General features: G+C 42.1%; 1 protein-coding gene across 6 annotated transcripts in view; it reads left to right on the forward strand.

Moving 5' to 3' along the window:
* The window catches only part of CDC42BPA (CDC42 binding protein kinase alpha), a 140,177-nt gene that overhangs the window by 14,100 nt on the left and 101,854 nt on the right, over positions 1-24,223 (forward strand). For all 6 annotated transcript variants that reach the window (XM_073671827.1, XM_073671830.1, XM_073671828.1 and 3 more), the window contains exons 3-4: positions 4,295-4,390; positions 9,471-9,619. In XM_073671827.1, the coding sequence (XP_073527928.1) occupies positions 4,295-4,390; positions 9,471-9,619 (245 nt within the window). The remainder of the gene's footprint in view (positions 1-4,294; positions 4,391-9,470; positions 9,620-24,223) is intronic.

Consider the following 24,223-nt stretch of genomic DNA (forward strand, 5'->3'; position numbering starts at 1 on the left):
TATAGTAGTTATATTCTTGTACATAGGGGGCAGTATTATAGTAGTTATATTCTTGTACATAGGAGCGGTATTATAGCAGTTATATTCTTGTACATAGGGAGCAGTATTATAGTGGTTATATTCTTGTACATAGGAGCAGTATTATAGTAGTTATATTCTTGTACATAAGGGCAGTATTATAGTAGTTATATTCTTGTACATAGGGGGCAGTATTATAGTAGTTATATTCTTGTACATAAGGGCAGTATTATAGTAGTTATATTCTTGTACATAGGGGGCAGTATTATAGTAGTTATATTCTTGTACATAGGAGCGGTATTATAGTAGTTATATTCTTGTACATAGGAGCGGTATTATAGTAGTTATATTCTTGTACATAGAGGGCAGTATTATAGTAGTTATATTCTTGTACATAGGGGCAGTATTATAGTAGTTATATTCTTGTACATAGGGGGCAGTATTATAGTAGTTATATTCTTGTACATAGGGGCAGTATTATAGTAGTTATATTCTTGTACATAGGGGGCAGTATTATAGTAGTTATATTCTTGTACATAGGGAGCAGTATTATAGTAGTTATATTCTTGTACATAGGAGCAGTATTATAGTGGTTATATTCTTGTACATAGGGGGCAGTATTATAGTAGTTATATTCTTGTACATAGGGGGCAGTATTATAGAAGTTATATTCTTGTACATAGGGGGCAGTATTATAGTAGTTATATTCTTGTACATAGGGGGCAGTATTATAGTAGTTATATTCTTGTACATAGGAGCAGTATTATAGTAGTTATTTTCTTGTACATATGGAGCAGTATTATAGTAGTTATATTCTTGTACATAGAAGCAGTATTATAGTAGTTATATTCTTGTACATAGGGGGCAGTATTATAGTAGTTATATTCTTGTACATAGGGGCAGTATTATAGTAGTTATATTCTTGTACATAGGGGGCAGTATTATAGTGGTTATATTCTTGTACATAGGGAGCAGTATTATAGTAGTTATATTCTTGTACATAGGAGCAGTATTATAGTGGTTATATTCTTGTACATAAGGGGCAGTATTATAGTAGTTATATTCTTGTACATAGGGGCAGTATTATAGTAGTTATATTCTTGTACATAGGGGGCAGTATTATAGTAGTTATATTCTTGTACATAGGGAGCAGTATTATAGTGGTTATATTCTTGTACATAGGGAGCAGTATTATAGTGGTTATATTCTTGTACATAGGGGGCAGTATTATAGGAGTTATATTCTTGTACATAGGGGGCAGTATTATAGTAGTTATATTCTTGTACATAGGGGCAGTATTATAGCAGTTATATTCTTGTACATAGGGGGCAGTATTATAGCAGTTATATTCTTGTACATAGGGGGCAGTATTATAGTAGTTATATTCTTGTACATAGGGGCAGTATTATAGCAGTTATATTCTTGTACATAGGGGCAGTATTATAGCAGTTATATTCTTGTACAAAGGGGGCAGTATTATAGTAGTTATATTCTTGTACAAAGGGGGCAGTATTATAGTAGTTATATTCTTGTACATAGGGGGCAGTATTATAGTAGTTATATTCTTGTACATAGGGGCAGTATTATAGCAGTTATATTCTTGTACATAGGGGGCAGTATTATAGTAGTTATATTCTTGTACATATGGAGCAGTATTATAGTAGTTATATTCTTGTACATAGGAGCAGTATTATAGTAGTTATATTCTTGTACATAGGGGCAGTATTATAGCAGTTATATTCTTGTACATAGGGGGCAGCATTATAGCAGTTATATTCTTGTACATAGGGGGCAGTATTATAGTAGTTATGTTCTTGTACATAGGGGGCAGTATTGTAGTAGTTATGTTCTTGTACATAGGGGCAGTATTATAGCAGTTATATTCTTGTACATAGGGGGCAGTATTATAGCGGTTATATTCTTGTACATAGGGGGCAGTATTATAGCAGTTATATTCTTGTACATAGGGGGCAGTATTATAGTAGTTATGTTCTTGTACATAGGGGCAGTATTATAGCAGTTATATTCTTGTACATAGGGGGCAGTATTATAGTGGTTATATTCTTGTACATAGGGGCAGTATTATAGCGGTTATATTCTTGTACATAGGGGGCAGTATTATAGCAGTTATATTCTTGTACATAGGGGGCAGTATTATAGTGGTTATATTCTTGTACATAGGGGGCAGTATTATAGCAGTTATATTCTTGTACATAGGGGGCAGTATTATAGTGGTTATATTCTTGTACATAGGGGGCAGTATTATAGTAGTTATATTCTTGTACATAGGGGGCAGTATTATAGTAGTTATATTCTTGTACATAGGGGGCAGTATTATAGTAGTTATATTCTTGTACATAGGAGGCAGTATTATAGTAGTTATATTCTTGTACATAGGGGCAGTATTATAGTAGTTATATTCCTGTACATAGGAGCAGTATTATAGTAGTTATATTCTTGTACATAGGGAGCAGTATTATAGTGTTTATATTCTTGTACATAGGGGGCAGTATTATAGCAGTTATATTCTTGTACATAGGGGGCAGTATTATAGTAGTTATATTCTTGTACATAGGGAGCAGTATTATAGTGTTTATATTCTTGTACATAGGGGGCAGTATTATAGCAGTTATATTCTTGTACATAGGGGGCAGTATTATAGTGGTTATATTCTTGTACATAGGGGCAGTATTATAGTAGTTATATTCTTGTACATAGGGGGCAGTATTATAGCAGTTATATTCTTGTACATAGGGGGCAGTATTATAGTGGTTATATTCTTGTACATAGGGGGCAGTATTATAGTAGTTATATTCTTGTACATAGGGGGCAGTATTATAGCAGTTATATTCTTGTACATAGGGGGCAGTATTATAGTAGTTATATTCTTGTACATAGGGGGCAGTATTATAGTAGTTATATTCTTGTACATAGGGGGCAGTATTATAGTAGTTATATTCTTGTACATAGGAGCAGTATTATAGTAGTTATATTCTTGTACATAGGGGCAGTATTATAGTAGTTATATTCCTGTACATAGGAGCAGTATTATAGTAGTTATATTCTTGTACATAGGGGGCAGTATTATAGTAGTTATATTTTTTAGCTGTGAGGGGATATAAACCCTATTCTCCAGCCTGTAGAAGGGAGGAAACGGGGAAAATATCCTATTCAGCTAAATCCTGTTTTTTAACCAGCTTGCCATCTAAAGTTCTTTCCACGCTCCTGAATCTAAAACATATTGGTTACTTTTGCACGGAGAGCAGGTTGCTTGCATTATGTGCCTATTTACTTGCACTTTATGGTGGTTTTACACCCCCTTTGGCGTTTCACGAGTTCGGGTTTTCTGTCCAAAACACATTTATCTTGGCCGTATTTACAACGGGACTTTCAAAGTAAAATAAACTTTTTGTTTCTTCAGAATATATAAAAAAAAAAATCTTCTTCTTCACTTGTCCCTTTTACGGACTTTTTTTTTGCCAAGAATAACTTTGTTGAAATGTAGCTGCTCTCAGCAGAGAGGTTAAGAGTTCCTGCAGAAATTCCAGGCGCTCTTGTACTTTTCCTTCTCGCGCTGCACATGTGTTCTGGCAGCGCCGGCCGCTTCACAAAACCTCTATTTTCAAAAAGTCAAATTCTGGGAAAACTAATTTGTGATTTTATTTGTTTTGTTTGCTGGCTGCCATCTTTAATCTTTTCCTTTTAATATTTCTAAGCTTAATTGTCTTCTCCGGTGAGCCTGGTCCAAATGAGTGACCGGCCATGTCCGAATTTGGGCTCCCTCTTTTATGATATTCATGTACCCTAATAGTGTAGACGTGTTTTTAAAGGAGAGAAAGAAATAAGCTCCAGATGCCCTACCTGCTTCGTATTGGGCATGTTGAAAAAAATATGCCTGATCCTTCTTCACCTGACATTTTCTGTTGTAAAGATTTATGACCCATATACACTTTGGATAGTGGTCAGCAAGTTTGGTGTCAGACAGTCATAGAAGCTTAGCTCTTATAATACAGGGGAGCAGTTTGTATCTAGGAAGAATCGAGTTTGATGACCCTGAACAATCAGGGAATACAAGGAGATTTCAGCTCTGGAGGCTGTAGAATGCTGAATTGTGCTCCGGAGTTTGTAATATAGTCACTTTAAGTGACTCAATGTTTTAACTTTACATGTGTGTTGAAATTCGGGCATTAACTTTGGAGGGGTGAGATTTATTGGTATCTTCCGTAAGTGACCCTTTGTGGACTCCTCCTTGACTTTGACGCTTTTTGCCCCTCAGACAGCCTGTTTCCGGGAAGAAAGGGACGTATTGGTGTATGGCGACAGCCAGTGGATCACTACCCTGCACTATGCCTTCCAGGACGACAACTACTTGGTGAGTTCTCCCTGTCATTGGCATCCAAAATCAGCAAAGTGAAAACTACACATCCCACAATGCAACACTGCAGCAAAGTATTGAGAGGCAGCTTTGTATGTGAGCTTACAAGGCGATGCCTCACTTCTACGTTACCTGGCACAGAAGTTATTCACTTTTATAAGTTCTACAACTTTCTAACATACTTTCTAAATTCTCTGCTTGCTGTTAGTGAATGGTAACATTCTTGTCGGCATAAAGACGCTTAAAAATTGTTCATGTAATACTACAGGAATGCTACAATTGTATCGAGTCTGGAATCTTAAGGCTGTGTGCCCACTGCAGAAACGCTTAAAAAACGCTTGGTAGAAGGTCTGCCATGTTCCCCAATGATAATGCGCATGTGCTGTGCACATGCTGCGGAAATTTCCGCTGCGGATTATGAATACCAATTATTTTGCGGAAGCGCTGCATTTTCGCCGCCATTGACTTGCATTGCAACGCATGTAATCCGCATCCCTGCATCTGCACATGCGGATATTAAGCGATTCAATGTGCGGATGGTACCCGGGTCTGGAGAAGAGGAGACTCTCCTCCGGACCCGGGTACCATAGTACCTGTACCTTACCTTCTGATGGCCCTCGGTGTCCTTGTCTCGGCTTGCCGGCATCTCATGGTGGACTAAAGGACCTGCGGTGACGTCATGTGACGGGTCCTTAAATCTACCGCGAGCTGCCGGCAAGCAGAGACAAGGACTCCGGTGGCCATCAGAATGTAAGTATAATATTCATTTTTTACTATTGTTTCGATCACACTATATAAATCGATGCCGGTTGCATGGATTTATATAGTGTGACCAAGTTGTCAAGCACTTTCCAGGTGATGCTAAAATCGCTTGGAAAGCGCTTGTCAACCCGCATGCAGAAATGCATGTGAAGAACGCTTCGAAAACGCATGTACAATCCGCATGTGCAATCCGCATGTACAATCCGCATGCGTTTTTTTCTGCCAGGGAGATGCCGAAATGCTCAGGAAAAATCCAGAGCATTTCTGCATCGTGGGCACATAGCCTTACAAACATTCTATCTTCTATCCTGGTACTTCTTTGTTACAATGTATCAGTGCAGGCAATCCTCTGAGCTGAAAGAAACCAGAAGCAGCACAAATCTCTCTTCTGACCTGATACTTTGGTAAAATGTATAATTTTCAACTACAAACAGTTTAAGGGATTGTCCACATCTGGGGCCAATTTTTTTTTTTCCTTTTTCTTTTTTACTTAAATGCATGTAAATAATTTTTACAATTGATTTTCATTAAAAATTTTCAAAATTGTAAAAATTCTGCCTTCTATAATCTCTGTGTTGCACTGTCCATTGCCGGCTTCAGAATGAGTTAACCGAGAATTACTCAGTGAGCTCACTATGATGGTCTAATGGAGCGTTTATAAGTCTATAACTCGGGTATTCTAGAACATGTATGCGGCCGACCAGGCGCAATCAGCAGAGCGATGTTTACATTTGGCGCCAAAATCGCTGATTGGTCGCGGCCGTATTACTGAGGACCGGGCAGCGACGCCGTCCCTCCCTTCACACTTGCCGTCACTAGCACCGCTCATCTCCCGGCTGCATCGCCGCTGACCTCTGTGCAGAGCGGTGTTTAAACTTGGCACCAATCAGCGAACCGTATTACTGAGGACCGGGCAGCGGCGCCATCCCTTCCTTCACACTTGCCGTCGGGAGATCAGCGGGCCAAGCCGCGGATCTCCCGACGTTAGCTGCATGGAGGTCAGCGGCGCCGCACGTCGGGGTACTTGTGCTGCCAGCGCCGCTCATCTCCCGGCTGCATCGCCGCTGACTTCTGTCCGGCAGATGAGCCGCTAACGGCCGCCATCTTTTTCTGAAATCCCGCGTCGCTGATTGGCCGCGGCCGGACCAATCAGCGACGCGGGATTTCTTGGATAGAGAGACGGACAGACAGACAGACGGGATGAGACGATTATATATAATATAAATAAAATGTGTGTGTGTGTGTGTGTGTGTGTGTGTGTGTGTGTGTGTGTGTGTGTGTGTGTGTGTGTATATATATACACACCTTCTCATTTAAAGATTTTTCTGTATTTTCATGACTATGAAAATTGTACATTCACACTGAAGGCATCAAAACTATGAATTAACACATGTGGAATTATATACTTAACAAAAAAGTGTGAAACAACTGAAAATATGTCTTATATTCTAGGTTCTTCAAAGTAGCCACCTTTTGCTTTGATAACTGCTTTGCACACTCTTGGCATTCTCTTGATGAGCTTCAAGAGGTAGTCACCGGAAATGGTTTTCACTTCACAGGTGTGCCCTGTCAGGTTTAATAAGTGGGATTTCTTGCCTTATAAATGGGGTTGGGACCATCAGTTGTGTTGTGCAGAAGTCTGGTGGATACACAGCTGATAGTCCTACTGAATAGACTGTTAGAATTTGTATTATGGAAAGAAAAAAGCAGCTAAGTAAAGAAAAACGAGTGGCCATCATTACTTTAAGAAATGAAGGTCGGTCAGTCCGAAAAATTGGGAAAACTTTGAACGTGTCCCCAAGTGCAGTTGCAAAAACCATCAAGCGCTGCAAAGAAACTGGCTCACATGATGACCGCCCCAGGAAAGGAAGACCAAGAGTCACCTCTGCTTCTGAGGATAAGTTTATCCGAGTCACCAGCCTCAGAAATCGCAGGTTAACAGCAGTTCAGATTAGAGACCAGGTCAATGCCACACAGAGTTCTAGCAGCAGACACATCTCTACAACAACTGTTAAGAGGAGACTTTGTGCAGCAGGCCTTCATGGTAAAATAGCTGCTAGGAAACCACTGCTAAGGACAGGCAACAAGCAGAAGACGTGTTTGGGCTAAAGAACACAAGGAATGGACATTAGACCAGTGTAAATCTGTGCTTTGGTCTGATGAGTCCAAATTTGAGATCTTTGTTTCCAACCACCGTGTCTTTGTGCGACGCAGAAAAGGTGAACGGATGGACTCTACATGCCTGGTTTCCACCGTGAAGCATGGAGGAGGAGGTGTGATGGTGTGGGGGTGCTTTGCTGGTGACACTGCTGGGGATTTATTCAAAATTGAAGGCATACTGAACCAGCATGGCTACCACAGCGTCTTGCAGCGGCATGCTATTCCTTCCGGTTTGCGTTTAGTTGGACCATCATTTATTTTTCAACAGGACAATGACCCCAAACACACCTCCAGGCTGTGTAAGGGCTATTTGACCAAGAAGGATAGTGATTGGATGCTGCGCCAGATGACCTGGCCTCCACAGTCACCAGACCTGAACCCAATCGAGATGGTTTGGGGTGAGCTGGACCGCAGAGTGAAGGCAAAAGGGCCAACAAGTGCTAAGCATCTCTGGGAACTCCTTCAAGATTGTTGAAGCTCATCAAGAGAATGCCAAGAGTGTGCAGAGCAGTCATCAAAGCAAAAGGTGGCTACTTTGAAGAACCTAGAATATAAGACATATTTTCAGTTGTTTCACACTTTTTTGTTAAGTATATAATTCCACATGTGTTAATTCATAGTTTTGATGCTTTCAGTGTGAATGTACAATTTTCATAGTCATGAAAATACAGAAAAATCTTTAAATGAGAAGGTGTGTCCAAACTTTTGGTCTGTACTGTATATATATATATATATATATATATATATATATATATATATATATATATATATATATATATATATATATAATATTTTTTTCTAGCTTTTTCACTGACCACATCAAAATCGAATGTGCTGCGACACAAAAGATCCTATAAAAGCCTAAGTGTGCAGAATTTGTAAGGAATCTCAATTCCAAAAATGATTTTTAGCCCAAAATAATAATAATAATAATCTTTATAATAATAATAATAATCTTTATTTTTATATAGTGCTAACATATTCCGCAGCACTTTACATATATTATCGTCGCTGTCCCCATCGGGGCTCACAATCTACATTCCCTATCAGTCTTTGGAGAGTGGGAGGAAACTGGAGAACCTGGAGGAAACCCACGGGAACACGGGGAGAACATACAAACTCCTTGCAGATTTTGTCCTTGGTGAGATTTGAACCCAGGACCCCAGCATTACAAGGCTGCAGTGCTAACCACTGCGCCACCGTGCCGCCCTATATACAAAATACATGTATTTAAGAAAAAAAAAAAAGACCCCAAAGGTTGACAGCCCTTTTGCCCTTTTGAGCTCACGAAGATTTGTCTAGACTTGATACAACTGTAACAAACCTTATGCTGTGAGATCTAAATACATTTACTCCCATTCACTGACTGCTTGCAGAGGTCTTGAAAATTCTGATGATTAATATTACAAACTTTTATAATATTTTTGCAGAAAATGTAACTTTTTGTCTCCTTTTCTGACATTTCTATGGCATTTGATGTGATAGATGAAGCGATGGTGAGGGGCAGGTTGAAGCCTCTAGGAGGGTCTGAGCCTCGGGTGGGATTTCACTGCTTCTTAGTCATAGATCTGTCCCTGTAATGCTGATGTAAGAGCGCTAAATCCTTCCTAAATCCTTATGAAAACAACTTAGACAGAACTAATGAAAACCCGAAATGTGGCCGAAGTGTTAACACGGCGAAATCTGCGGCGAAAGATGGAAAAATATCGGAGACTCCGTGCTGCGGCCAGAACTCACTTTCTGAATGTATATAATATATATTGTTATATTATACGCCGGAGCTTAATAACTGCAGCACTTTCCATTTATAACCAGCAGCTGTCACTCAGTGTAAGTGCTATCTAGTGCTTTGCTTTCCACTGCAGCGTTACTCCTATGGATTAATGATCACTTTGATATTCAGGCCTGTGAGTTTTGGGTGAGGATTTAATTAAAAAAAAAACAAACCTACCATTGCGATGTCCAAACCTGAAACGTCCGGGTGATACTCAATATAGTGTCCGACCCCTCGTTGCCCAGAATCATTGGCAAAGCTGACTAGTTTCACATTCAGGACTCTGCAAAAGCTGCGGAACGGCAGAATTATGAATGCAGCTCTGGATGTTGTGACATAAGAATGATTCGCTTCCTGATTATTTTTTCCCCTTTCTTCCAGTACCTGGTTATGGATTATTATGTCGGAGGAGACCTCCTAACTCTGCTCAGTAAGTTCGAGGATCGGCTACCGGAAGACATGGCGCGATTCTATCTGGCTGAAATGGTTATGGCTATCGATTCTGTCCACCAGCTTCACTATGTCCACAGGTAAGGAACCTTTCTCTAAAAAAGAAGAAATTCAGAAGTGATCTCTGTTAAAGGGGCTGTCAATGATTAGAAAAACATGACTGCCTTTTCCACAAACAGTGCCTCCCCTATCCACAGGTTGGGTTCGGTATTGCAGCTCCGCTCCTTGGAAGAAACTCAAACCTTGTATTCTGAGCTATGTTTACTGCCATTCTTGCAAGTGGGAAAGGGAAGGTTTTGCATTTATAAGCATCGCTTCCTCTTGAGGACCCGACACGTCCATACATTATGCAGCCAATTGCTTTTGATAATAATGTTGTAATCCTATATTTCACCAGTGGTGGCACTGCAGAGGAATCGAGCACTTACTGCCAGGCTCCCTCACTGCTGATCTCCAGCGATCCTTTGCTCATCTTATGGTTATTTAAAGTGGACAGTCCCTTTTAAGTTGTTACATCACAGACTGGATATAATATAGATCCATAGGTGATATATGTGTTGTATAGGTGACCTGACTCAACGATCAGCCTCTCCGGTGACTTCTCGTGTTGGGTTATTGAGAGATTTGGCCTCTGGAGTCTCTTCACTCAATACATTTCCCAGATGGTTCCCCCACAGTCTCCAGACACGGAGTATATGAAATTATGTGGTTGTTCCGCTCGCACTTTTTATTTATTTTTTTACGATCGGCTTTATCCTGGATGGCAGCGAGCGATGTTTGGAGGAAATTCATGGGCCGCATGGAATTGTAATTATTTGCTATGTGAAGATGAATTTTCTGCTTCTGAGCTGTGAAAAAAATAGAAGAAATGCCTATATTAAACAAGCAGTAAAGATGGTCGGCCGCCGCTATCTTCCCTCCAGGGTGCCAGGGCTTTTTTCTTTTAGAATTCTTCCCTCCAAACTCATCTGATCATAGGGTGTCCTGTTACTTAGGCTGCAAGCAATCGACTGTAATCTCTTGATTAACCCACAAACGATTGTTTAGTTTTTTCTGCAGCACTCCTACAGGGCAAATTAAGTATTGCATACTTTCAATGTGGGTCAGTGGGCTGTACATGTAATGCTGGAATGTGCGGAGTCCTCCAAAGTGAAGAATATGCCTCGTAGTTTCTGTTTTCTCCAACTCCCTCTAGATGAGGGTCATCGAAAGTGGGGCTTAATAAAGAAAGTCCTTAAAATGTATTTTAAAACTGGAGGCAATCTTTTCTTGACAAGCATCTGCCCAGTGCCTGCTGCTGCCCACATTTCACTTTCTGCACAATGTCATGTAGATTGCTCCCATCTCAGCCCCTCTGTCAGACTCACAGTAATGTACCAGTAGTAAGATGCTCGCCTCTCGCTGTGCACTCCATATACTCATCCTCCTTCTCAGTATGCGGAACATCCCTATCATGTCCGTCCACATGCCAGTACTGTGCCAGTCTGCTGTCTCAGCTTTCTAGTTTTTGATAACTCCTCCTATTTTTTTGGAAAACACAACATTTCCTAAGAAAGGAGGCAATCAGGGCCAGATCAATGTGTGGAGGCTTCTGGGTATTACCCTGTGTAAGGGATCCTCCCTACTGTAATATTGCTATGTACAAGAATATAACTACTATAATACTGCCCCCTATGTACAAGAATATAACTACTATAATACTGCTCCTATGTACAGTAATATAACTACTATAATACTGCCCCATATACAAGAATATAACTACTATAATGCTGCTCCTATGTACAGTAATATAACTACTATAATACTGCCCCATATACAAGAATATAACTACTATAATACTGCTCCTATGTACAAGAATATAACTACTATAATACTGCCCCCTATGTACAAGAATATAACTACTATAATACTGCTCCTATGTACAAGAATATAGCTACTATAATACTGCCCCTTATGTACAAGAATATAACTACTATAATACTGCCCCTATGTACAAGAATATAACTACTATAATACTGCCCACTATGTACAAGAATATAACTACTATAATACTGCCCCATATGTATAAGAATATAACTACTATAATACTGCCCCCTATGTACAAGAATATAACTACTATAATACTGCCCCCTATGTACAAGAATATAACTACTATAATATTGTTCCCTTTGTTCAAGAATATAACTACTATAATACTGCCCCCTATCTACAAGAATATAACTGCTATAATACTGCCTCTATGTACTAGAATATAACTACTATAATACTGCTCCTATGTACAAGAATATAACTACTATAATACTTCTCCTATGTACAAGAATATAACTACTATAATACTGCTCCTATGTACAAGAATATAACTACTATAATACTGCTCCTATGTACAAGAATATAACTACTATAATACTGCCCCCTATGTACAAGAATATATCTACTATAATACTGCCCACTATGTACAAGAATATAACTAATATAATACTGCCCCCTAGATACAAGAATATAACTACTATACTACTGTTCCCTATGTACAAGAATATAACTACTATAATACTGCCCCCTATGTACAAGAATATAACTACTTTAATACTGCCCCCTATGTACAAGAATATAACTATTATAATACTGCCCCCTATGTACAAGAATATAACTGCTATAATACTGCTCGCTATGTACAAGAATATAACTACTATTATACTGCTCGCTATTTACAAGAATATAACTGCTATAACTCTGCCCCTATGTACAAGAATATGGTATGTGGAGAACGATCAGGAGTTTGAAGCAGAAATTTCCTGAGCGTTTCTACATATCCCTGGCAGGAAAAAACGCTGTGGAAATTCCACACGGTTTTGACGCATTTTTTGATACATTTTTTGAAGCATTTTTGTATATTAATGAATGCTTTTTGGAGCTAAATATAGTTATTTGGTGAGACATTGCTTAAACCCTTGGATTACCTTCAGAACTGGGATGAGTATGTTGGTTAATTTAAATGATTAAAGAATTTGTCTGTTGTATTTTAAATAAAGTGTTTGCTCTGTGTCTGTGTTTATTTAACTCTTTACTTTCCTATAATTAGGTTTGGTCATGAAAAGGTCTGATTGACACCTGGTCATCGCCAAACAAAAGAGCTGGGTGTTGGCTAGTCCCATTCACCCAATCTGCATTAGCATTTCTATTCATGTAATTTATGTGGCAGCTGTTGGCACTTTCCCAGGCTAAAAATAGCAGCTATTTGGCAACATGGTCCCTGGCTATTAATAACCGCTCACAGCTGGTTCGTTAGCCGCTGCGTCCCCCCTATCAGCACTCAGCAGCGCTTTGGACGCAGCGTATTTTTGTTGCGTGCAAAATGCTGTGTTGTAATGCCGCACTTTTGTTGTCGGTACATGTGAATCCACCTTGTATAATGACCCTTCAATCGGTCAAATTTCTTTTGCGGAGACTAGTGTGTCCGCTGCAGAAATTGATATGCTGCGGGTTAGTTTGGGTACGTGGCCACGGTCAGGAGCCGCCGCAGGTTTGACATTGTGTGTTTATACAGCGTCAAACCCGCAGCGTCCAGATGTTACAGCATAGTGGATGGGATCTCTAGAAATCCCATGTCCACTATGCGTGTATTAAAGGCTGCGAATCACCCGTGGACACTGACACGCGGCGCGTCTTTCAGGACCTCAGCATGTCACATTCTATTGCGGAGTCGCTAGTATCCACAAAAGAAATTTGATGACTAGAAAGTATTAAGTCCGGTGAATCTGCATGGTTCAGTGAACACATGTGGATTTACCTGCGTTTAATAGAACGATGCATTTTGGGCGCAGCAAAATATATGGGTCCAAAACGCTGCTAAGTCTGAATTGTGGGCACAGAGCCTAAAATTAAAAAAAAAAAAAAAAAAAAAATGGCGTGGGCTGATATTAGTAGCCATTAGCCAAAAATGTTCCCTGGCTATTAATATCAGTCCAAATCTGTTTGTTTAGCCTTTACTGGCTAGATTACAGGGGGACCCAAGACAAATATTGACTCGGGGTCCCCCTATAAAATCTAACCAGAAAAGGCTAAACTAGACAGCTGCAGGCTGATATTAATAGCCAGAAAAAGGGGCCATGGATCCTGGCCCCCTCCACGGCTATTAATATCACCCCTCAGCAGTCCCAGAAATGGCGTATCCATAAGATGCGCCAAATCTGGCGCTTAGCCTCTGCTCTTCCCACTGCCCTATAGCGGTGGCGAGTGGAATAATGGGATTGGGGTTCACGTCAGCCTTGTATTGGCGGCTGTTGTGAAGCCTAGGAGGGCGTCTATAACAAGCCTCCATTACTAACCACGTAGTAAAGTTATCGGCGCTTTTCACTGATGTCACTGATGTAGAATACAGCAATGTACACTGAAAGGAGTGTACAATCCCTCCTGTCAGTGTACTGTGCTGCAGGAGGTCACTGGGGTTCATCAGCTGATCAGGTGTAAATATTACACCTGCGGATTTGCTGCGGTTCAATTATAGTCTTATATGGGCCCGAATTTGCGGAGGAAACACCTGCACAATGGTCATGCTGCTGTTTTTACCACAATGGTAATCCTGAGCGGAAATTTCCGCATCGTGTGCACAGCACTTCAGGATTACTATTGCCATACCTGGCAAACCTATTAACAAACGTTTTTCAGCTGAAAAACCGCCGCGAAAACGCATCAAACGCTTCGTGTGCACATTGTGGTTTTGATGAAATCATTGACTCTCTGATATATCGGGTTCCATACTACGCCCCTTCCATTCTCGGCTGGTGCCATGTTGGCAGTATATGTGTGTTTCCGACCATTAAGGGTTTTACAGTTGCTAAATTCTGGAGTATTATGTCAGCCATTTTATTAGACTCTTCGATTTCATTTTATTAACTAAACCCTCTTAATTAACATTTTTGACTCCTCATTTTTTCCATCCGTCTATAGTTTTATTGTTCGGTCTCCTCACAAGTCATCTAGGAGCACAGATTTATGTAAAATGAGTATATGATGAGAGAGGCCTTTAGTAACTAACAAGGTAACTGTGGAGTCACTCATAACAACCAATCAGATCGCTTCTCTCATTAATGAAGGCGCTTAGAAAATGAAAGCCTCATTGTGATAAGTTACTGTAGGCAAGTCTTCCAATCAGATTACACGTTCACTTTCTCTAGAGAAATGAAAGGTGAACTCTGGTTACTTTGGGATGTTCTGCCAATCAGATTACTAGTTTTATTTTCCAGCAGGCTTCTTGCCGATTTCTTGTTGCCATGGGCAACTGCTCTTTTTTTTTTATCCTTCCATAATGATTATCTCGTGTAAATGTAGGAGTGATATTAGAGGTATGGCTTGTTTTTTGCACGCAGAACTGACGTTTCTTGGAAGGGTATTCCCATCTCCAAGATCCCATCCTACTATGTAGTAGGTGCAGTAATAATAGTAATATTAGCTAGTGCCTCCAATTAGAAATGTAGAATAGTTCTTCTGATTCGCTATATCTCTTTCCTCATGTGCAGGACCTTGGGTATCCATGGTTATGACCACTGATGTAGTGACAGTTAGCTAGTTGCTAGTGGTCATAACCATGGATACCCAAGGTCCTGCAATGCCTGCACATGAGGAAAGAGACACAGCAAATCTGAAGAACTATACTACATTTCTAATTGGAGGTATTTTGTAATATTATTATTAATACACCTTACTACATATTGGGATAGGATCTTGGATACGGTAATACCCCTTTAAGTATATTGTGTTGATCAGTCGGTAGCTTTTTTGGGGAGGTGGGGCTACAAAAAATTGGCTATTTTATATTTTGATGGCTCGTACAAGCGATACTTCATGGTTTTTTTTTGTTTGTTTTATTTGTGTATATTCAATTTATATGCTTTTTAGTCTATTTTTTGCCATTTTTTTTGTTCCCCTATGGGAGCTGTTATGTCAACCCATCAGCTACCCCATGGTCGCATCCTATGGCAGAGAGAGGCAATGGGAGCCACATCAGCTGCACAGTACGATTATGCCAGTTGAATGTCATGTTCAGGGATTGGCAGCGGCATTGATATGGTTTAACAGCAGCGATCAGAGCTACCGCCAGTCACTGCTGTTAGAGGCAGGATCTAGCTGTGTAACGCCGTCGGCACCTTCCCATTACAGAGTTGGCTCAGACACACCCTGCGCCCATATATCTGTTATGTGGTTGCATATGAAAAGTGAGAGTTACATAATGGAAGAAACAGCAACCCCCCCCCCACCCACATACACATAGCAGCAGCACAGAGTGTTTCAGGAGGGAAGTGTGCTGGTCTTGTTGAAGGCAGTGACCTGTTCCCTCATGCAATCATTTTACTGAGTACAGGGCAGCCATGTTTGCTATTCTCTACCTGTGAGCTCTTTATATTATAGGATTACGGCTGCTTGTCTAGTTTGCAGCAGCCATGTCCCATGGTGACCCCTGCAACATCTCCTTATTATATACTTGTGTGTGAGTATGTGTGTATATATCTATATATCTATAGATAGATACCTTTTAATGGCTAACTGAAAAGATGGTAACAAATTGCAATCTTTCGAGACTACTCAGGTCTCTTCATCAGGCATAGTATAACACCAAATCTGAAGAGTCACATATTTATACACAATAAGAAACACAAGAAAAAAAAATGCAATAGGTAAGACAGGTGATGAAAAGCAGAGTTATTATGGAAGAAATAAACAGTTCTGGCTATAAATATTTTAGCAGTTAATTGATAAGGAGTGTGAAGGTTTTATTGTCCTTTGACCCGGTCCAGTGTTGTGATGGCCTCACAATTCTGAGGAGCAGAGACCTGAGTAGTCTCGAAAGCTTGCAATTTGTTACCATCTTTTCAGTTAGCCATTAAAAGGTATCAACCACTGAGGACTCTCAAATCTAAATATTTTTCTATCTACTGGCTAACACGGTACAAGAATATATATTTTCCCTAGATAGATAGAGATATAGATATATAGATATATATATATGTATTACAGTACAGACCAAAAGTTTGGACACACCTTCTCATTTAAAGATTTTTCTGTATTTTCATGACTATGAAAATTGTACATTCACACTGAAGGCATCAAAACTATGAATTAACTCATGTGGAATTATATACTTAACAAAAAGTGTGAAACAACTGAAAATATGTCTTATATTCTAGGTTCTTCATAGTAGCCACCTTTTGCTTTGATGACTGCTTTGCACACTCTTGGCGAGAATGCCAAGAGTGTGCAAAGCAGTCATCAAAGCAAAAGGTGTCTATTTTAAGGCTGTGTGCCCACGATGCGTTTTTCAAGCGTTTACGCTTGGTAAACCTTCCCCCATTGTCTCCAATGCAATTCCGCACTTTCAATGCACATGCTGCCGATTTTTCCGCAGCGTTTATGCTGCACTCAAAAATCCGCAGCATGTCCATTCATTTTGCGGAAGTGCTGCGTTTTCGCCGCCATTGACTTGCATTAGAACGCGCCAATAACGCAAGACTGCATCTGTACTTGCGTAATTGGTGCGTTCTAATGTGCGGATGGTACCCGGGTGTAGAGGAGAGTCTCATCCACACCCAGGTACCATTAAAAAAGAATAAAATAAAAAATAAAGATTATATTCACCTTCCGACGGCCCCCGGACTCCTTCTCTTCGCTTGCCGAGAGATCGCGCAGGACTGAAGGACCTGCGGTCACGTCACAGTCATGTGACGGCAGGTCTTTTCAGTACAGCGTACAGCGATCTGCCGGCAGCCAGCACAGGAGCGCAGCAAGGCTGCAGGGGCCATCGGAAGGTAAGTATAGGTTTATTTTTTTATTTTTAACCACTCTCTCGGGTCACACTATATAAATCCATGCCGTTTACATGGATTTATATAGTGTGACCTAGTTAGCATCACTTGGAAAGTGCTTGTCAACCCACATGCTTAAATGCCAGTGAATAACGCTTCATTTCCGCATGTCCCTGGCAGGAAAACGCATGGACAATCCGCATGTACAATCCGCATGCGTTTTTTTCTGCCAGGGAGATGCAGAAACGCTCAGGAAAAAATCCGGAGCATTTCTGCATCGTGGGCACATAGCCTGAAGAACCTAGAATATAAGACATATTTTCAGTTGTTTCACACTTTTTTGTTAAGTATATCATTCCACATGTGTTAATTCATAGTTTTGATGCCTTCAGTGTGAATGTACAATTTTCATAGTACAATCTTTAAATGAGAAGGTGTGTCCAAACTTTTGGTCTGTACTGTATATATATGTCTAATATATATAATCGTCTTATCCCGTCTGTCTGTCTGTCCTTCTGTCCTGGAAATCTCGCGTCGCTGATTGGTCCGGCCGCGACCAATTAGCGATATTGGCGCCAAATTTAAACACGCTCTCCGATCCTCAGTAATAGGGTTCGCTGATTGGTCCCGGCCGTGACCAATCAGCGATATTGGCGCCAAATTTAAACACCGCTCTGCTGATTGGCGCCAAATTTAAACACCACTCTGCACAGAGGTCAGCGGCGATGCAGCCGGGAGATGACCGGCGCTAGCAGATGCAGCCGGGAAATGACCGGCTGCTCGCATCAGAAGTACCCCGACCGGCGGCGCCGCTGACCTCCATGCGGCTACAATCGGGAGATCAGCGGCTAGGGCCGCTGATCTCCCGACGGCAAGTGTGAAGGGAGGACTGGGGAGCGTCTCCAACGGTCGGGATACTTCTGCTGCGAGCAGACGGTCATTAGGGCCGCTGATCTCCCAACGTCAAGTGTGAAGGGAGGACCGGGGAGCTGCGCCGCCGGTCGGGATACTTCTGCTGCGAGCAGCCGGTCATCTCCCGGCTGCTCACAGCGGAAGTACCCGCACAGGCAGCGCCGCTCCCCGGTCATCACTAATGCGATTCGCTGATTGGTCGCGGCTGGCGGCCGCCACCAATCAGCGATATTTGCGCCAAATTTAAACACCGCTTTGCTGATTATATATATAGATATATTATATGTATGTGTATATATAGATAGATATACACACATACAGATAATGTGCTGTCCGTACAGCTCTCTACGCTTGATCCTAGAGTTCCCATAATGTCACAGATTTACTGTTCAGGGCTCTAGGAAAGCTGAGTGGCGCCTACATTGGAGGCTTATATTTTGGCCTATGATTTGTCACCCCACTTTCCCAGAAGCAGATATAATTAAAACGTGGCAGAACAGAGCTGAGCTGTGAGGAGTAGGCGCCCGTCTCCATCTTTAGCGGCGGTTTTATCCGTGCGGCTCCGGCGACTTTACGGAGTCAGGTAACTACGATCTGAGCAGCAGCTGAAAATACTTCAGATTCCTCCACAGCCTTTTCTTTAAAAAATGTTGTGACAGATGGCATCCGCAGATGCCCCCCCGCATTCCTAAGGAGCTTAAGAGTCGCTCCTTTAACGGGCAGTAATGCGCCGCCATGCCAGCGCGCTCTGCAAAGCTCTGTCGTGAATTAGCCGGCCTTGTAGTCGTCTTTAGTTTTTAATCTTTGGCCTGCTGCCACGGAGCTCTGCTGTGGGCGATAAGCCGGGCTGCGGGCTCCTGATAGTGCCAATCGGCCTCTTATAGCTGCCATGCCGGCTCTATCCCGGCTAATTCTGCCTTGTAGTCGCACATTACACCATGCGAGGGCAGACGGCCACCTCCTCCTCTCCTCTGACCTTTCCCACCATCATAATGCCAATTATGTAGTTACATCTCGTTGTGCAGTTACATGCATCATTGCCTTTTATTCCAGAAATGTTCATAAAACGCTCTCAAATAAAGGGGAGACACCCCGCAAGAGCTGGACGTGTTTTACCATCTCTTCTCCGACTTCCTGCATCCTCTTCACTCCGCAGAGTGCTGCATTGTCCGCTCTGGGGCCTGGGAGTGAAGAGGACTGTGAGCTGTAAGGAACTAAAGATTAGTTCACAGGGTCTAGTCTTTAGGAGGGCTGGCCTAAGCCTGAGGTCTCAATTAGTTCAAAGGATCTATATGAGTCGGGGGTCATGTTTGGGGCCTGTATTTCTTTGGGAGTCTGATCTGGGGTATCTGGCAAATTAGGGGGTTTGTATTTGTATGATAAAATTGTTTTTAGGTCTGTATTTAGGGGTCTAGTTTGAGGTCTGTATTCATTTTAAGAGGGGTCTTATTTATATAGTGCTCCGGGGTCTATAATAAGGGTATCTGTTTTAGGGTCTGTATTACTTTAAATGCTTTGGGCTGGGGTCTCTCTTAGTTTATGGGGTCTCATTTGGGGTCTGTATGTCAAGGGTCTAGTCTAGCGTTTACATTTTACGGTGCTTGGTGGTCTGTATTTGTGGGTCTGTATTTTGAGGGTCTGGTCTCGGGTCTGTATTTTTGAGGGCCTGGTCTCAGGTCTGTATTTTTGAGGGTCTGGTCTCGGGTCTGTAATTTTGTGGGTCTGATCTTGGGTCTGTATTTGTGGGTCTGGTCTGGGGTCTGTATTTTTGAGTCTGTATTTTTGAAGGTCTGGACTCGGGTCTGGTCTTGGGTCTGTATTTTGAGGGTCTGGTCTGGGGTCTGTATTTTGAGGGTCTGGTCTGGGGTCTGTCTTTTGAGGGTCTGGTCTGGGGTCTGTATTTGTGGGTCTGTATTTTTGAGCGTCTGGTCTTGGGTCTGTAATTTTGAGTGTCTGGTCTCGGGTCTGTAATTTTGAGGGTCTGGTCTCGGGTCTGTAATTTTGAGGGTCTGGTCTCGGATCTGTAATTTTGAGGGTCTGGTCTCGGATCTGTAATTTTGAGGGTCTGGTCTCGGGTCTGTAATTTTGAGGGTCTGGTCTCGGGTCTGTAATTTTGAGGGTCTGGTCTGGGGTCTGTAATTTTGAGGGTCTGGTCTCGGGTCTGTAATTTTGAGGGTCTGGTCTGGGGTCTGTAATTTTGAGGGTCTGGTCTCGGGTCTGTAATTTTGAGGGTCTGGTCTCGGAACTAATTTTGAGGGTCTGGTCTTGGGTCTGTAATTTTGAGGGTCTGGTCACGGGTCTGTATTTTGAGGGTCTGGTCTCGGGTCTGTAATTTTGAGGGTCTGGTCACGGGTCTGTAATTTTGAGGGTCTGGTCTTGGGTCTGTAATTTTGAGGGTCTGGTCACGGGTCTGTAATTTTGAGGGTCTGGTCTTGGGTCTGTAATTTTGAGGGTCTGGTCTTGGGTCTGTAATTTTGAGGGTCTGGTCTCGGGTCTGTAATTTTGAGGGTCTGGTATCGGGTCTGTAATTTTGAGGGTCTGGTCTCTGGTCTGTAATTTTGAGGGTCTGGTCTCGGGTCTGTAATTTTGAGGGTCTGGTCTCGGGTCTGTAATTTTGAGGGTCTGGTCTCGGGTCTGTAATTTTGAGGGTCTGGTCTCGGAACTGTAATTTTGAGGGTCTGGTCTCGGAACTGTAATTTTGAGGGTCTGGTCTTGGGTCTGTAATTTTGAGGGTCTGGTCACGGGTCTGTATTTTGAGGGTCTGGTCTTGGGTCTGTAATTTTGAGGGTCTGGTCTCGGGTCTGTAATTTTGAGGGTCTGGTCTTGGGTCTGTAATTTTGAGGGTCTGGTCTCTGGTCTGTATTTTTGACTGTCTGGTCTCTGAACTGTAATTTTGAGGGTCTGGTCTTGGGTCTGTAATTTTGAGGGTCTGGTCACGGGTCTGTATTTTGAGGGTCTGGTCTCGGGTCTGTATTTTGAGGGTCTGGTCTGGAGATTATATAAGGTGTCTGTTTATTTAGGAATCTGGAAGTTTGTATTTAGTTGGGGTCTGATCTGGGTCTGTATTTAGCAATCTTGGGGGCTGTTTTTGTTTTGGGTCTGTTCTTGCGGGGCCTGTATTTACTTTGAGGTTTGGTTTATTATTTAGGAGTCTGGTCTGGGGTCTTGTCATATATAAGCAGACAGGACTTATTACATTGCTTCTCTATAGTAGGGCAATATGTGCTGGTACGCTGGACTGTAGTAATCACAGGTGACCTCAGTGAGGGGGAAATGGCTAGCTTTTCCTACTTTGCTTCCCTTAGACATCCATAGGGCTGAAGCCTCCTGTTACTTTCTGCATTGATGTATGATAGATTAGAATATAGACGGACCCGTATAGGCGGACATGCATTTTCTCTCCCCGTGGTCAGTAATGGCCCCATACGTGGCTTCTCTGCAGTGTGATGGGCGCTCGCTGTCTGGCCAGTTATAAATACTCTGTGTTTTTTTTAGGCGATCGTTCAGGATTTTGATTTTCATGCCGTCTGCTGGGAACACTGACTTGTCCCATCCCTGGGATTGCAGCCGTCCGGCCGAGGTCACGTCACATCCTCACTGTTGGAAGTTCATTTATAGAAGGGATTGCCCTTTTATCAGCACATGGTTCCCATAGTAAAGGGATGTGCGTCCTCGGATAGATTATATGTGCAGGAGAAGGGCAGATCATTTTCTTTTCATGTCATTTAAAGGGAACCACTCCCATGTCTAGTAAAAAAGAACAAAGAAAGCCGCCTCTCTAGCGCCACCTGAAGGTAGCTAGCCTGTACGTCAATGTTTGACCACATGTCCCTTTTTTTATTTCAGCCAACTGCAACACACAACTTGGGCAAGGACGTGGTCAATCGCAAACTTTTTCCAAAAAGAGAAAGAGCCCCCCTAAACCTCCTTGGAGCCAGAAGGCTTGAAAGGGCTCCATATTTAAGACCGCCTGTGCTACTCTTTGCTTCTGCTTGGGCTGCCCACCAGCATCCATCGAGGATTTACTCCTCCAGAGGAAAAGCAGGGTTGCTGTGGGGTTCAGGCATCCCTGCGTCACCATGTCTGGACACTTTTTGGGTTTTTGATCTGCCCAATCTCATGGCATTGATTGGATGTGACCATTGGGCCAACCCACGGAAACCCAAAACCAAACCTCCCTGTGTGTAACATAACCATCCTTAGCAGAGGTCTTGGTATAGGCATGGTAAGAAGCAGTACCACACTTCTTAGCCAAGAGATCCCAGACCCAGTCCCCAAAATTCAGACCCCTATATTAATACATACCCTACCATTTACATACAGACGCTATGTATACAAATTTCGAACCAGATTCTCAAAATACAGACCCTGGACCAGACCGCCCCCCCCCCCCCCCCCCAAAAAAAAAAAAATTTCAGATCACGCACCCCCTAGATACAAACCCCAGACACTGTATATACAAACACCAGACCAGATACTTAAAATACAGACCCCCTAATTTAATACACCTCCACCCCCAGATATAGACCCCATACCAGTCACTGTATATACAAACTCCAGACCATCGGAATAGACACCACACCAGGCCCTTAACCAAAAACAGACACCAGACCTGACCCCTCTAATAAAGACCCCAGACCAAACATCTTGTGTACAAACGCCAGACAACACCCCCAAAATATAGACAAGAAATGACCCTCTCAAGATGACCGCAAAATAAATGCAGACCTCAGACCAGACCCCTAAATTAATACAGACCCTATCTTCTAGATACAAACACTATATATACACTCCAGATCAGGCACTCAAAATACAGACCCCGAAAAAAAAAAAATACAGACCACACACCCCCTAGATACAGACCCCAGAACCTATGTATATAAAAACACCAGACCAGACACTCCACATACAGACCCCACTCCCTAGATACAGACCCCAGACCAGTCACTATATATAAACTCAAGACCATCGAAATATACACCAGACCCTTAAACAAATACAGATATTAGACCTGACCCATTTAATAAAGACCCCAGACCAGACACCTTGTATACAAACGCCAGACAACACCCCCAGAATATAGACACCAGACCCCTAAATAAATACCATCTCCAGTCTTACCCCCTAAGTAAATGCAGACCCCAGATCAGTTATCTTAGAGACAGACTCCATGGTAGTCTCCTGAGATACAAACCCCAGATCATACACTTAAGCACGGACCCCAAACTCCTATAATATTGGCCCCCAGTCTCCCAAAACTAATATAGATCTAAGACCAGACCCCTAAATAAAAACCTTAGACCTCTAAACAAACGCAGTTGTTTACAGCCAATGCTCCTAGGAAATCTATGGAAAATGGCTCTCCTCCAGAAGGAAGGCCCCTGTGCCTCCAGGGCCGGTTCTCTACCAGTATGTGGCATTGGAGAGTCATCTTCCTTCTGGATGAGAGCTGTTTTGCATACTTTTCCTCCGGAGCATTGGCTGTAGGACTCCGTGCACCAGCCGGACCTCCACATGGAGAATACATATCAAAGTACACTTGGAAAATACCCGAATATCGATCCGTATCCAGATCTGTATCTCACAATTCCATAACGTAAAATTGACCTTAACCAATCAATGCTGAGCTGAGCTCACAGGTGTTAAAATTTACTTAAAATGTACTTCAGTCACATCCAGAGCTGCAATCACAGTTCTGCTTTTTGCACTTGAAAACAGGTTGCAGTTAATCTGTGCTTCTCTATGGGTGATGAGATCTTACATCTTCTTTCTATATGCTGTATTCTTGCCTATAAAGGGGGTTCCTTACGAGGGGCAACACTTTTTTTTCTGGGGTCATTCACCTCCTTACACTATACAGACGTCCCTTGATCTTTAATGGATGCCGTGTAATCAGTTTTCTCTGTTCAGTAACAATTTGATTGTTGTTGTTCCCAAAAGTGAAACAGAAGTTACTCTTCTGGGTTTATCACCTTG

This window comes from Phyllobates terribilis, unplaced genomic scaffold, assembly GCF_046119375.1.
Source record: "Phyllobates terribilis strain yellow unplaced genomic scaffold, ASM4611937v1 Scaffold_3__8_contigs__length_932513732, whole genome shotgun sequence".
Lineage (NCBI taxonomy): Eukaryota > Metazoa > Chordata > Amphibia > Anura > Dendrobatidae > Phyllobates > Phyllobates terribilis.